General features: G+C 40.3%; 1 protein-coding gene across 3 annotated transcripts in view; it reads left to right on the top strand.

Moving 5' to 3' along the window:
* cpne5a (copine Va) overlaps window positions 1–14490 on the top strand; it is a 107492-nt gene that overhangs the window by 114 nt on the left and 92888 nt on the right. For all 3 annotated transcript variants that reach the window (XM_064957703.1, XM_064957702.1, XM_064957700.1), the window contains exon 2: window positions 9077–9117. In XM_064957703.1, the coding sequence (XP_064813775.1) occupies window positions 9077–9117 (41 nt within the window). The remainder of the gene's footprint in view (window positions 1–9076; window positions 9118–14490) is intronic.

The raw sequence follows: 14490 nt of genomic DNA, 5'->3' as shown, positions 1-14490 counted from the left end.
GCGTGATTAGATATTCTATAAGTGAAACATATTGTATTGAAAGTATGCAGATGGGACGCTTATGTGTGCTAATATAATATTTCAATTATTTAAAGCACATGTTCTGTATTCATATGCAATTAGTGTGCACACCAAGTTAAATATGTATCTTAATTTAGGCAACATTCGTATTGTTTTAGAATACCAAGCATGGAGTAGAAATATGATAAAAACATTGTTTCACCTCATGCGTGGATTCTCATTCACCTCCTTCCTGATACACCTTCAAAGGTGCGCCGAGACGTGCCTGACCGCAGTGCATCAGCCGGGTGTAGTCAACAGTGCTAATGCATAATTTTCAGGCACTGAGACTGGATAGTGTTGTGGTATGGCGAGCGATTAATCACCTCTCAAGCAGGTGTAGCCTATGTAGAACCATACCTACAATACCATACCTATAGACCTTGGCTACCTGTGAACAAACCATTACATGTGTGGAGTATACAGTATTCATTCCCACATTGTCCACGTAAGTGTCTTCATGAAAACTTTTGTCACATTATATCTTTCTCGTAATATAGTACTTCATAGAAAGCAGACTCCTCTGCCTCTATGCAGAACCCTCAGTATCACTCCCCCCACGCTAATTGGTTTATTTTCCATGAACACACGTGGAGCCTAAAAAAAGAATAGAATTTTAATTTTAACAAAGTCCAAAACAAACATTTAGCTGTTAGTTAGGCAAGTTCTTGTATTTTGAGGCTTAAAATCAAAGCCAGTACATTTTGTGGTTGGAATTGCAGTATGCATATAATTTGAGAATTTAGACGTGAGCTTGCAAATTTTGACAGATTGGTTTCATCTAGACAAACAAAATAAGGTTGCTTAGCAACCGGATACCAACAAGTTCTGTGGAGGAAAAAAAGTGAGTAATTGCTGATAACATTCATGCTGAGGGCTGGGCCTGTATACAGTACAGGACAGTAATGCTAAAGCTCAGGAACAAATGGAATAACTGATTTTAGGGGAGAAAATATTGACATTTTCTGCTGTCTGCATCACAGCCATTCCAGTGTTTTCCATAGAAGTATGTTTGTTTTCAGACACTTGTTATTTCCAGGAAAGGTCATCATATAATCGCACTGAGACACTGTGAACTGTGATTCATCAACCACAGATACAATTTGTTGTAGCATAACCTACGGTATGTACCGTAACCTACAATGCTACTGTACAAAACCAACAGCACTTATAGAGGTTTCACAAGGGATCTGCAATATGACTAAATAATGTGAGTTTATAAGGGCCTCTAATAACACTTTAACAGGTGAAATGTGTGTTCATTAACTTTCAACTAAGGCTACATACAAAAATAAAAAAAGAGGTAGCAGGTAAGTATTCTGTATTGGCCCTATAAGCTATTCAAGGGTCCCTGAGCTCCAGAGGATGTTGGTGGGAGGAGGTATAGGTAGATGGGCTCATTGTAATGGCTGGAATGGAATGGTATTGAAAAACATATGGGAACCACGTTTGACTCCACTCCATTCCAGCCGTTACAATGAGCCAGTCCTCCCACTAGCCTCCACTGCTGAGCTCACCTGTAGCTACTCATAACCTACAAGCCAGGTTACATTCCTCATATCTGATACTGACATAGAATGTCATACTAACTGTTTCAACTTAATTTGTCAACTTATTGTGACGTGGAATCTACGTGGAAAATACATTGGATTTGAAAAAAGTCATCAACATAAACTGTTGTTTTGAGGGTGAAAACCGCAAGATTATGTCATTATTATAACCAATGTTCAACATAGATAAACCTTGTATGTGACAAACTGTGCATTTGGAAAGTATTCAGACCCCTTCTTTTTTCCACATTTTGTTACGTTACAGCCTTATTCTAAAATTGATTAAATCAAATAAAAAGTAATCATCAATCTACACACAATATCCCATAATTACAAAGCAAAAAAACGTTTTACCTTTTTTTGCAAATGTATGACAATTAAAAACCAGAAAAACCTCATTTACATAAGTATTTGCTATGAGACACGAAATTGAGCTCAGGTTCATCCTGTTTCCATTGATCATCTTTGAGATGTTTCTACAACTTGATTGGAGTTAACCTGTGGTAAATTCAACTGATCGGACATGTTTTGGAAAGGTACACCTGTCTATATAAGGTCCCACAGTTGACAGTGTATGTCAAAGCAAAAACCAAGCCATGAGGTCGAAGGAATTGTCTGTAGAGCTCCGAGACAGGATTGTGTCGAGGCACAGATCTGGGGAAGGGTACCAAAAATGTTTTGCAGCATTGAAGGTCCCAAGAACATAGTGGCCTCCATCATTCTTAACTTCATATGGCTGCAGGGGCAATAATGAGGGGATTGGATGAAAAGGTGACCATTGTAAACGACCAGCTCCTCAGTCTCAGTTGGTAATGTATGCATATTATTATTAGTATCGGATAGGAAACACTTTAAAGTTTCCAAAACTGTCAAAATATTGTCTGTGGGTATAACAGAACTGATATTGCAGGCGAAACCCTGAGGAAAATCAAAACAGGAAGTGGCTTCTATTTTGAAAACTCCATGTTCCATAGCCTCCCTTTGCTGGATTTAAAGGGATATGAACCAGATTCCTTTCCCTATCGCTTCCACTAGGTGTCAACAGTCTTCAGACATAGTTTCAGGCTTTTATTTTGAAAAATTAGCCAGAACGATAACATCGCGTCAAGTGGTCACATGAGTTTTGCTCGCGCAACAGAGGATAGGTATTGCTTTTCCCTCTCCTACTGTGAAAGACATTTGCGGTTGATATATTATCGATTATATATTTTAAAAACAACCTGAGGATTGATTATAAAAAACGTTTGTTTCTGTGGACATTATGGAAACTATTTGGAATTTTCGTCTGCGTTGTCGTGATCGCTCTTTCCTGTGGATTTCTGAACACATAACGTGACAAACAAACGAAGGTATTTTGGATATAAAAATAATCTTTATGGAAAAGGAACATTTGTTGTGTAACTGGGAGTCTCGTGAGTGAAAACATCCGAAGATCATCATAGGTAAACGATTAATTTCATTGCTTTTCTGATTTTTGTGACCGAGCCTCCTGATGCTAAGTGTACTTAATGTTTTGTTGTGCGATCGATAAACTTACACAAACGCTTGGATTGCTTTCGCTGTCAAGCATAATTTCAAAATCTGACACGACAGGTGGATTAACAAAAGGCTACGCTGTGTTTTCCTATATTGCACTTGTGATTTCACGAATATAAATATTTGTAGTAATATTTATTGAATGTAGCGCTGTGCTATTCAGCAGTTGTTGATGACACTTATCCCGATAGGGGGATTGCAGCCATAACAAGTTAAATGGAAGAAGTTTGGAACCATCAAGACTCTTCCTAGAGCTGGCCGCCCTGCCAAACTGAGCAATCGGGGGAGAGGGGCCTTGGTCTGGGAGGTGACCAAGAGCCCGATGTTCACTCTGACAGAGCTCCAGAGTTCCTCTGTGAGGATGGGAGAACCTTCCAGAAGGACAACCATCTATGCAGCACTCCATCAATCGGGCCTTTATGGTAGAGTGGCCAGACAGAAGCCATTCCTCAGTAAAAGGCACATGACAGGCCACTTGGAGTTTGCCAAAAGGCCCCTAAAGGACTCTCAGACCATGAGAAACAAGATTCTCTGGTCTGATGAAACCAAGATTGAACTCTTTGACCTGAATGCCAAGTGTCATGTCTGGAGGAAACCTGGCACCATCCCTACAGTGAAGCATGGTGCTTGCAGCATCATGTTGTGGTTATGTTTTTCAGCGGCAGTGAATGGGAGACTAGTCAGGATTGAGGGAAAGATAAATGGAGAAAAGTACAGAGAGATCCTTGATGAAAAGAGTGCTCAGGACTTCAGACCGGGGTGAATGTTCGCCTTCCAACAGGACAACGACCCTAACGCAGAAGTGGCTTCGGGACTTGAACCCGATCGAACATCTCTGGGAGAGACCTGACATTGGCTGTGCAGCGACACTCTCCATCCAATCTGACAGAGCTTGAGAGGATCTGCAGAGAAAAATGTGAGAAACTCCCCAAATACAGGTGTGCCAAGCTTGTAGTGTCATACTCTAGGAGACTCGAGGCTGTAGTCACTGCCAAAGGTGCTTCAACAAAATACTGAATAAAAGGTCTGAATACTTATGTAAATTTGATATCAGTTATTTATTTTTTATAAATCTGCTAAAATAGATAAAAACGTGTTTTTGCTTTGTCATTCTGGGATAATGTGTGTAGATTGATAGGGGGAAAATTATTTAATCCATTTCAGAATAAGGCTGTAATGTAACAAAATGTGGAGAAGTCAAGGGGTCTGAATATTTTCCGAATGCACTGTATGTTGAATTTGTACCTTTCAAACAACATCAGGTCTTTAACGTTATATCCACTATCAGAAAAAAACAATAGGCTGGCAGGACCTCCGACTGGAGAGTTGATCTACAACTATTCATTTGTTCTCTCATCACTTAATTTAATAACCAAGCCCAGCCCTGTTTAGCTTTTATATTTGCCATTGACTATTACCAATGGGCTATCAGGAAAATGATTATTGAGAAATCTTGTATTAACTAAATACTGTATATTCACTGTTGCTATTGAAGTCATTCCAAAGGGTAGGTTTCACAGAGCGAATGAAATGTAACCATACTTTATGATTCATATATCATCAATGAGACTATTTAGGCTTGTATAGTATTTGTAACAGTTATTGTTTCAATTTAACCCAGGGTTCAACTAAAAATAGACAATACCTACAGTGGGGAAAAAAAGCATTTAGTCAGCCACCAATTGTGCAAGTTCTCCCACTTAAAAAGATGAGAGGCCTGTAATTTTCATCATAGGTACACTTCAACTATGACAGACAAAATGAGAGAAAAAAATCCAGAAAATCACATTGTAGGATTTTTTATGAATTTATTTGCAAATTATGGTGGAAAATAAGTATTTGGTCACCTACAAACAAGCAAGATTTCTGGCTCTCACAGACCCATGACTTCTTCTTTAAGAGGCTCCTCTGTCCCCCACTCGTTACCTGTATTAGTGGCACCTGTTTGAACTTGTTATCAGTATAAAAGACACCTGTCCACAACCTCAAACAGTCACACTCCAAACTCCACTATGGCCAAGACCAAAGAGCTGTCAAAGGACACCAGAAACAAAATTGTAGACCTGCACCAGGCTGGGAAGACTGAATCTGCAATAGGTAAGCAGCTTGGTTTGAAGAAATCAACTGTGGGAGCAATTATTAGGAAATGGAAGACATACAAGACCACTGATAATCTCCCTCAATCTGGGGCTCCACGCAAGATCTCACCCCGTGGGGTCAAAATGATTACAAGAACGGTGAGCAAAAATCCCAGAACCACACGGGGGGACCTAGTGAATGACCTGCAGAGAGCTGGGACCAAAGTAACAAAGCCTACCATCAGTAACACACTACGCCGCCAGGGACTCAAATCCTGCAGTGCCCGACGTGAGTTGCATCCAAAGAACACCATACCTACTGTGAAGCATGGGGGTGGAAACATCATGCTTTGGGGCTGTTTTTCTGCAAAGGGACCAGGACGACTGATCCGTGTAAAGGAAAGAATGAATGGGGCCATGTATCGTGAGATTTTGAGTGAAAACCTCCCTCCATCAGCAAGGGCATTAAAGATGAAATGTGGCTGGGTCTTTCAGCATGACAATGATCCCAAACACACCACCTGGGCGACGAAGTAGTGGCTTCGTAAGAAGCATTTCAAGGTCCTGGAGTGGCCTAGCCAGTCTCCAGATCTCAACCCCATAGAAAATCTTTGGAGGGAGTTGAAAGTCCGTGTTGCCCAGCAACAGCCCCAAAACATCACTGCTCTTGAGGAGATCTGAATGGAGGAATGGGCCAAAATACCAGCAATAGTGTGTGAACCTTGTGAAGACTTACAGAAAACATTTGACCTCTGTCATTGCCAACAAAGGGTATATAACAAAGTATTGAGATAAACTTTTGTTATTGACCAAATACTTATTTTCCACCCTAATTTGCAAATAAATTCATTAAAAATCCTACAATGTGATTTTCTGGATTTTTTTCCCCTCATTTTGTCTGTCATATAGTTGAAGTGTACCTATGATGAAAATTACAGGCCTCTCTATTTTTAAGTGGGAGAACTTGCACAATTGGTGGCTAACTAAATACTTTTTTCCCCCACTGTATATGCCTAGGGTTTCAAGCTTTGGTTGATTTCAAATGTAATCTTCAAGTTAATCTTTAATATGTTGGATTCGCATCTCTATTGCAAAAATCTAAGTTAAAGAATAGGACTAAATCAAATCAAAAATATTTAAAGTGCTTATAATGCTTGATTAGATTAGGTTCAGTCTTATTCTTCAACTAAGATTTTAGGTTGAGATGGAGACGTGAATCCAACACATCAATTATTCATTTGATATTGAATTGTGTTTTGTTGTCAACACAGCAATTATCATATGTGAAGGAGAACTTCTGGTTGGATAGTTCCATCTGTGCCACTGATTTAGTCTGGCTTTAATTCCATTTAGACTACAAATTAATAAATGATATGATGGATTCACATCACCATCTCAACCAACAAACAAAGTTAAAGAATAGGACTAAATTAAATCAAATCAATCTTTAAAGGCACTTTTACTTTAACTTTGATTGTTGGTTGAGATGGCGATGTGAGTCCATCATATCATTTATAAATTTATAGACAGAGTCAGGGGCTCAAAAGATACTTCTCCTTCAAATGTTGATATTTGTTTGTGCTAACACCCAAACACAGTTCAATTACACTTGAAATACAGTTAACAGCCTAATATTACAAATGATAGTCTCCAACTAAACCAAAAATAAAGTTAAAGAATAAGATTAAGCCAGTGGCTCAGATGAAACTATCTAAGCATTAGATATCCTTTAAATGTTGATGTTTGGCTGTGTTGTCAGCCAAACAAAATGTAATAACACTTTTGTAATAAATAGCCTACATTTAAGGATATCTTACAAACGAATGAAACAGGATTCAACCGTAAAACGAGTAACCATGGCCACATTTTCAGGTTAGCCTACTGTAACTATAAATGTTTTCTGATGTAATCATAGTAAGCATGCATGTTCAGGATACCATGCATAGGTTGCAGATCTGTGGAGATCTTCACAATTGCTTAAATCATCTGTGCAGAATCTTTAACAGCTTGAATCACTGGCCCTTTCTGCAATCCAGATCATTTGGTTGTGCTATTACATGAAGCACATAACACATTAAGTTGTTGTATAAATACAAACATCTGACATTGTATTCACATGTTATCTTTGTTGTGCTTTAAAATGTTTGAAAGCGCAGTGATAACAAATAGGGAATTCAAAAAATGCCTTAACCAAACATTACCCACCAAAAATGACATGGTGCCCCCAGTGGGATGGGATTATACATTTTTGGCTGAGTGGCCTTCGTGTTCTGTCCAAATAAAAGAGTCACTGGGATGGTCAGGATTCCATGGTCACAAACCAGCCACCACTGGCACCAAACAATAATCCTCCCTGCCTCTGAAAAGCGAATGGAACGGCTGATGGTGCCACCTTGGAGATTACAAAGCCTTAACTCTGGATTTCCTCCATGCTTAGAAACAAGTGGGTGGTTCTCTGTGAGACACATCAGCAACTTCTCCTCTTATCACAACTAATAAAACCTTGCAAGTCTCAAGCGGACAACACAATCAGCCACAACATTCATTTCATTTGCCAGCCTCTTATCAACCCAATTCCTCGACGTGTTGTGTCTGGCAAACTGCCAACCTAAAATGAACCTGAGGTATGAGTACAGAAAAATGGAAAAGAGTCGAGGGATTCTCAACTCACTGACCTGGTAAAGTAGTGCAGACAAACAAAAAGGTGTAATGGGTTCCAATTCAAAAATATGTCACATGAAGCTTACTTCATTTAAAAATATATATTTTCATTTAAAAAATATATTTTTTCATTGCATCAGGGATAACATACACAGACAGTTCCCTTCTCTGAAAAACATGTCAGCTGGGGGGTGAAAATGTACCTCAGCTCAGTGGTCCAGAGCTCCTCAGAGAGACTCAATGTTTGTGCCACTTCTGTCATTGGGAGCAGTTGTTTCCCCTTTGATAAAATATGAACCATGAATCCAATGGCAGTGACTCGAATGCTGACGATATTGAAATGACCCCACGAGACTGTCCTCATCTGCGGAGGACAGAGTTGGTTACTGTGACTGATAGTTTTGATTGATCTAATTGATTATGTATGTCACTTCAGTCTTACACATATATTTAGCCAAAAATGTTCTGGTGTCACCCTATGCACACTGGCTGATTTGTTATGTATTTTGTTTAACAATACATTTTCAGTTGTGCTGAATCTTACATGAAGTATTATTAATTTGTTGTTCTCACAGAATAAATATATTTCTACAACAGAGGAAAACACTAAACATAAGCAAAATGTTAAAGGGATACTGCGATTCTGGCATTTAAGCCATTGTTCTACTGATGCCGTTGGCTATCATTGAAGAACTGGAGGCAGAAGTCAAGAGAGAAAACAATAGCGCTGAACTTACTTACGTAACTGTAGACTTCCAGTTATTGTGCTAATGCTAGTTAGCATTGGCTCTGGAAACTACCTCTATCCTCCTTCACACTGTATGCAGAGGAATAAAAATGGTATCCATGAGTTCATCTGACTCTGGCTAAGTAGAATCTCACATAATGACAATAATGTTAATGATAATCAGTTCAGTCTGTTTATCGCTATTGTTTCCTCTCTTAAATCCTGCCTCCAGCTCTTCAATGATAGCCAACAGCATTTGAAATTATGTATACAATACATTTTGTTTTCAGGAGGGAAAACTACCTAGTGTTTTCCATGAGAAATTATGTACTAACAAGTGAAGAAAAACTACATTGAAATATGTTCAAGTGGGTGCTGCAGTGACATTGAATACACCCTATGGAAAGAATAACAGCCTGATTAAATTATTATTATTTTATTTCCCCTGTATATTATTTCCTTAGGGATCTTCTGGACGTGGACACATTTTCCAAGTCTGATCCTGGTATGTGCCTCTCTTTTCGAGTGAATGTTTATCAGAATGTGTGAAATTCCATGCATGCATTTGTCCTATCTGTCCTGAATGTACTCATGTAAATTCTAGAGAGTTGATTCCGTCATTTTTACAAAAACTTCAGGGATGTTATTAACATTCCGTTATGCAGTTAAGCTGCATTCGTTTCTTTTGTAAAGCAGTTTATTTTATCCGGATACAGACATTTGTCAACATTTCTAAGGACGATTCTGAGATTTGGAATATGATGACATAGGATAAATTGTAGGTTCCACATCACAGGTTCATAGTAAGTTTTAGCTGTTTTACTCAGCATTTCTCCTATATTTTGGTCTTCAAAGTCACATAGGTTGCCTTATCTATTCCCTACATCTCAGTTTATCACTCTTTTCTGCTTGTCTCCAATATTTAGTCTCAGTCATACAACCACAGCTGCAGTGTTATCCGTTTGAGTCCTTAATAAGAGTTTTTGATCAGATCTATTTCATGTGTAGACATTTGTTCATGGCCTCCCATTTCACTGTGTTGTGAGTATGTCTTATTGCTCTCCAAACTGGACTTCCAAAATGCACAGGTCACTTTGGAGCACAGGAATGAAATCACCTTCCACTTGGCCTATATTTTGTTCCGTGCTTCAGATGCTTTATACAACACATACATTATTATTGCTATAGTGTTGTTTGGAGAGCTCTACTATGTGCTTGTCAAAAGTCTGTCAGGTTGAAGTCATACCAGGGTGAAAGCTTTGAGCTGTCTGGACAGGGTTCAGGGGTCTCTGGGTTGAAGGCAGGTAGAAATGGGATTCAGCTGGACAAACAGAGCCAGGCGCAGATTTTTTTAAACTTATTTTGTACATAATGTTGCTGCTACCGTCCCTTATGACTGAAAAGAGCTTCTGGAAAACAGAACAGCGATTACTCACCCTGAACTGGATGAAGAATTTCTCTTTAATGAGTCGGACGAGGGGGATTTACTCCAAACACCCGATCAGGCACTCATCCCCGTGAGGATCCGCCGATGAGTAGCTAATTTGCCCTTGTCATCCGTAATACTAGCCAACACACAATCGCTGGAAAATAAATTGGACGGGCTAAATGCACATATATCCTACCAACGGAACATTAAAAACTGTAATAGCTAATATTTCACAGAGTCACGGCTGAACGACGACATGGTTAACATACAGCTGGTGGGTTACACACTGCATCGGCAGGATAGAACAGATGCCTCAGGTAAGCAGGTAAGACAAGGGGTGGCGGTCTATGTATATTTGTAAACAACAGCTGCTGCACGATATTTAAGGAAGTCAAGGTTTTGCTTGCCTGATGTAGAGTATCTCATGATAAGCTGTAGACCACACTACCTAGAGAGTTTTCATCTGTATTTTTCGTAGCTGTCTACATACCATCACAGACCGATGCTGGCACTAAGACCGCACTCAATGAGCTGTATACTACCATAAGCAAACAGGAAAACGCTCATCCAGAGGCGGCGCTCCTAAGTGGCGGGGGAAACTTGCAGGGATGCAGGGAAACTTAAATCTGTTTTAAATTATCAGCATGTTAAATGTGCAACCAGAGGGAATAAAAACTCAAGACCACCTTTACTCCACACACAGAGATGCGTACAAAGTTCTCCCTCACCCTCCATTTGGGAAATCTGACCATAATTCTATCTTCCAGATTCCTGCTTACAAGCACAAATTAAAGCTGGAAGCACCAGTGACTTGGTCAATAAAGAAGTGGTCAGGTGAAGCAGATGCTAAGCTATAGGACTTTTTTGCTAGCACAGACTGGAATATGTTCCAGAATTCTTCCGATGGCATTGAGGAGTGGCTTCATTCATTCATTCATTCATTCATTCATTCATTCATTCACTGGCTTCATCAATAAGTGCATCAATGACGTCATCCCCACAGTGACTGTACGTACATACCCAAACCAGAAGCCATGGTGTCAGGCAACACACGCACTGAGCTAAAGGGTAGAGCTGCCGCTTTCAACGAGTGGGACTCTAACCCAGAAGCTTATAAGAAATCCTGCTATGCCCTTCGACAAACTATCAAACAGGACTAAGATCGGCTCATACTACACCGGCTCTGATGCTCGTCGAATGTGGCACGGCTTGCAAACTATTACAGACTACAAAGGGAGGCAGCCCAGTGACACGAGCCTACCAGACGAGCTAAATTACTTCTATGCTCGCTTTGAGGCAAGTAACACTGAAACATCCATGAGAGCACCAGCTGTTCCGGACGACTGTTTGATCACACTCTCCACAGCCGATGTGAGTAAGACCTTTAAACAGGTCAACATTCACAAGGCCGCAGGGCCAGACGGATTACCAGGACGTATACTCTGACCAACTGGCAAGTGTCTTCACTGACATTTTCAACCTCTTCCTATCTGAGTCTGTAATGCCAACATGTTTCAAGCAGACCACCATAGTCCCTGTGCCCAAGAACACTTGGGCACAGGGACTATACACTTGGGCACAGGGACTATGGTAACCTGTTCTTGGGCACAGGGACTATGGTAACCTGCCTAAATGACTACCGACCCGTAGCACTCACGTCTGTAGCCATAAAGTGCTTTGAAACGCTGGTCATGGCTCACATCAACACCGTTATCCCAGAAACTCACTCCAATTTGCACACCGCCCCAACAGATCCCCAGATTATGCAATCTCTATTGTACTCCACACTGCCCTTTCACACCTGTACAAAAGGAACACCTATGTGAGAATGCTATTCATTGACTACAGCTGAGCGTTCAACACCATAGTGCCCTCAAAGCTCATCACTAAACTAAGGACCCTGGGACTAAACACCTCCCTCTGCAACTGGATCCTGGACTTTCTGACAGGCCATCCCCAGGTGGTAAGTGTAGGAGCAACACATCCGCAACGCTGATTCTTAACACAGGGGCCCCTCAGGGGTGCGTGCTCAGCCCCCTCCTGTACTCCTTTTTCACTCATGACTGTACGGCCAGGCACGACTCCAACACCATCATTAAGTTTGCAGATGACACAACAGTGGTAGGCCTGATCACCAACAACGACGAGACAGCATATAGGGAGGAAGTCAGAGACCTGGCCGTGTGGTACCAGGACAACAACCTCTCTCTCAATGTGATCAAGACTAAGGAGATGATTGTGGACTACAGGAAAAGGACGACCGAGCACGCCCCCATTCTCATCAACGGGGCTGTAGTGGAGCAGGTTGAGAGCTTCAAGTTCCTTGGTGTCCAAATCACCAACAAACTAACATGGTCCATGCACACCCAGACAGTCGTGGAAAGGGCACGACAAAACCTATTCCCCTTCAGGAGACTTTGATTTGATTTGAGCAACAGCCCCGCAAAGTACTCAGTACTCAGAGCTGGGGGTCTGGGATTCTGAGTTTAGTCCTAAATTGATTTAGGTAGTTACTTGGTTTGATGCATGATGCATGATGTGCCTAATCTCCAACAAGTTCTATGATGAAGAAATGTGATATCGATGTTTTACCTCTTCTAGTTTGTGCTATCTACATAGCCAATCACTTAGATTTGATTCACTTTGTGTATTTGTGTGCAGGCTTTGTGGAAATGGACGAATATGTTCTGAAAGCTCCCTCCCCCTTATCTAATTTAAAAATGGCTCAGACATCAAAGTACTTTATCCTAGATTGTGGTGTGTGAGTGTCCATGATTGAATGACTTAATGACTTTATGCCTTGTCTATGCACTTGTCCAATTACCCATGTGTCTAAGAGCTTTATGTTGTGTTTGTGCCAAACATATCCCATTAACCCATTGTCACACTATATTCTGGGCATGCGTAGTGCTGGCACATTTCTACCGTATAACCATGTAACCGACTGTTATGGTTGATGACTACGCAGCGCGCCCCACCCTGCAGCAGCAGCACACATAGAAATAGAATAAATAGAACGTGCTTGGAACCTCTAAACCTGGCAATTTGACTGGTAAACTCAGGACCCTCGCAATGGCTGCCTGGGATCGTGATGTAATAATTTCCATATGTAATGTAGAATGTTTATTCAAATGTTGTTAACTGATGTGGCTCATGCAATGGAATGTATTTTGTTTAATAGTTGAGTTGAATCAACAAATCACAGCACATATTGATTGGTACACGTCTTGCTTTTACTTCCTGCTTTGCTCCTATCCACCTAATTTTTAAAATGTTGCTGTGGGCACAGCCAACAACGAAAGTGATGGATTCGACTTCCATTCTGCAGTTCTCCTGTGGCAAACTTGCCAGAGTAAATTATTTGAAAGAGTCCATTTATAGAGTATTAAAGTCATGTAAACAAGTACAAGTGTAAATGTATAAGTGTAATTTTATATTTATTTAATTCAAGTTTGCTAACATTAGCTAGGCCTACTAGTAGGCTACTTCTGCTGTCATAATAACATTATTTGTGTTGCGTCAGTTAAGTGCCATCCACCAAGCCAATAATGATAACTATACCGAACAAAAGTATGATCGGAACATGCAACAATTTTTAAGATTTTACCGAGTTTCAGTTCATATCAGTAACTCAGTAAATTGAAATAAATAGAATAGGCCCTAATCTATGGATTTCACATTGGAATACAGATATGCATCTGTTGGTCACAGATACCTTAAAAAAATGGGCCTCACATTGGGTTCGTCACGACATCTCTATGCATTCAAATTGCCATCAATAAAATGCATTTGTGTTCGTTGTCTGTAGCTTGTGCCTGCCCGTACCATAACCCCATCGCCACCATGGGACACTCTGTTCACAATGTTGACATCAGCAAACCGGTCGCCCACACAAGAAAATGTGCGTCTTTAAAAAAAACTTTATTCAAACGGTTATTTGGCTAACCAACAACCATCATCCAAAATTCCATGAGCGTCACAGCCCTATGCATACACTTAACCCAAGCATGGAATTTGCTCTTCCAAATTCCTCTAATTGACTTAAATCCATTCTGCGTGGTGATTGCTTCTTAGAGGAGTTGGGGTCCTGAAAAGACAATTGAGTGCCAAGTATAATCTCTTTCATTGGAATGAGATATACATAATGTGATGTTTGAGATATTTGATGTCATTGTTTGAGAGCTCTTCACTGTACTGTATATTGCTCGTACTTGTCCCATTGTACTTCCTTGCATTTAAAAGGCCTCATTTATGATATCACTTTCATCTCTGTCCAAACTAGTTAATCACTATGACAGTCAAGAACGAGTCAAAGCTTTAAAGGAACCGTGTTGAGATTTTTCTCTTTACTCCACGTCAGGGACCACAAACATAGTTTCTGTCAGAGTCGTTTCTATAACAATGATTTAAAGATTTCTCATTTTGCATATTGTAAATTGGCCAGAATGA

Source organism: Oncorhynchus masou, chromosome 33 (assembly GCF_036934945.1).
Source record: "Oncorhynchus masou masou isolate Uvic2021 chromosome 33, UVic_Omas_1.1, whole genome shotgun sequence".
Classification (NCBI taxonomy): Eukaryota; Metazoa; Chordata; class Actinopteri; order Salmoniformes; family Salmonidae; genus Oncorhynchus; species Oncorhynchus masou.
Note: the sequence above shows the minus strand (reverse complement) of the source record. Positions and strands in the feature narration are given on the sequence as shown.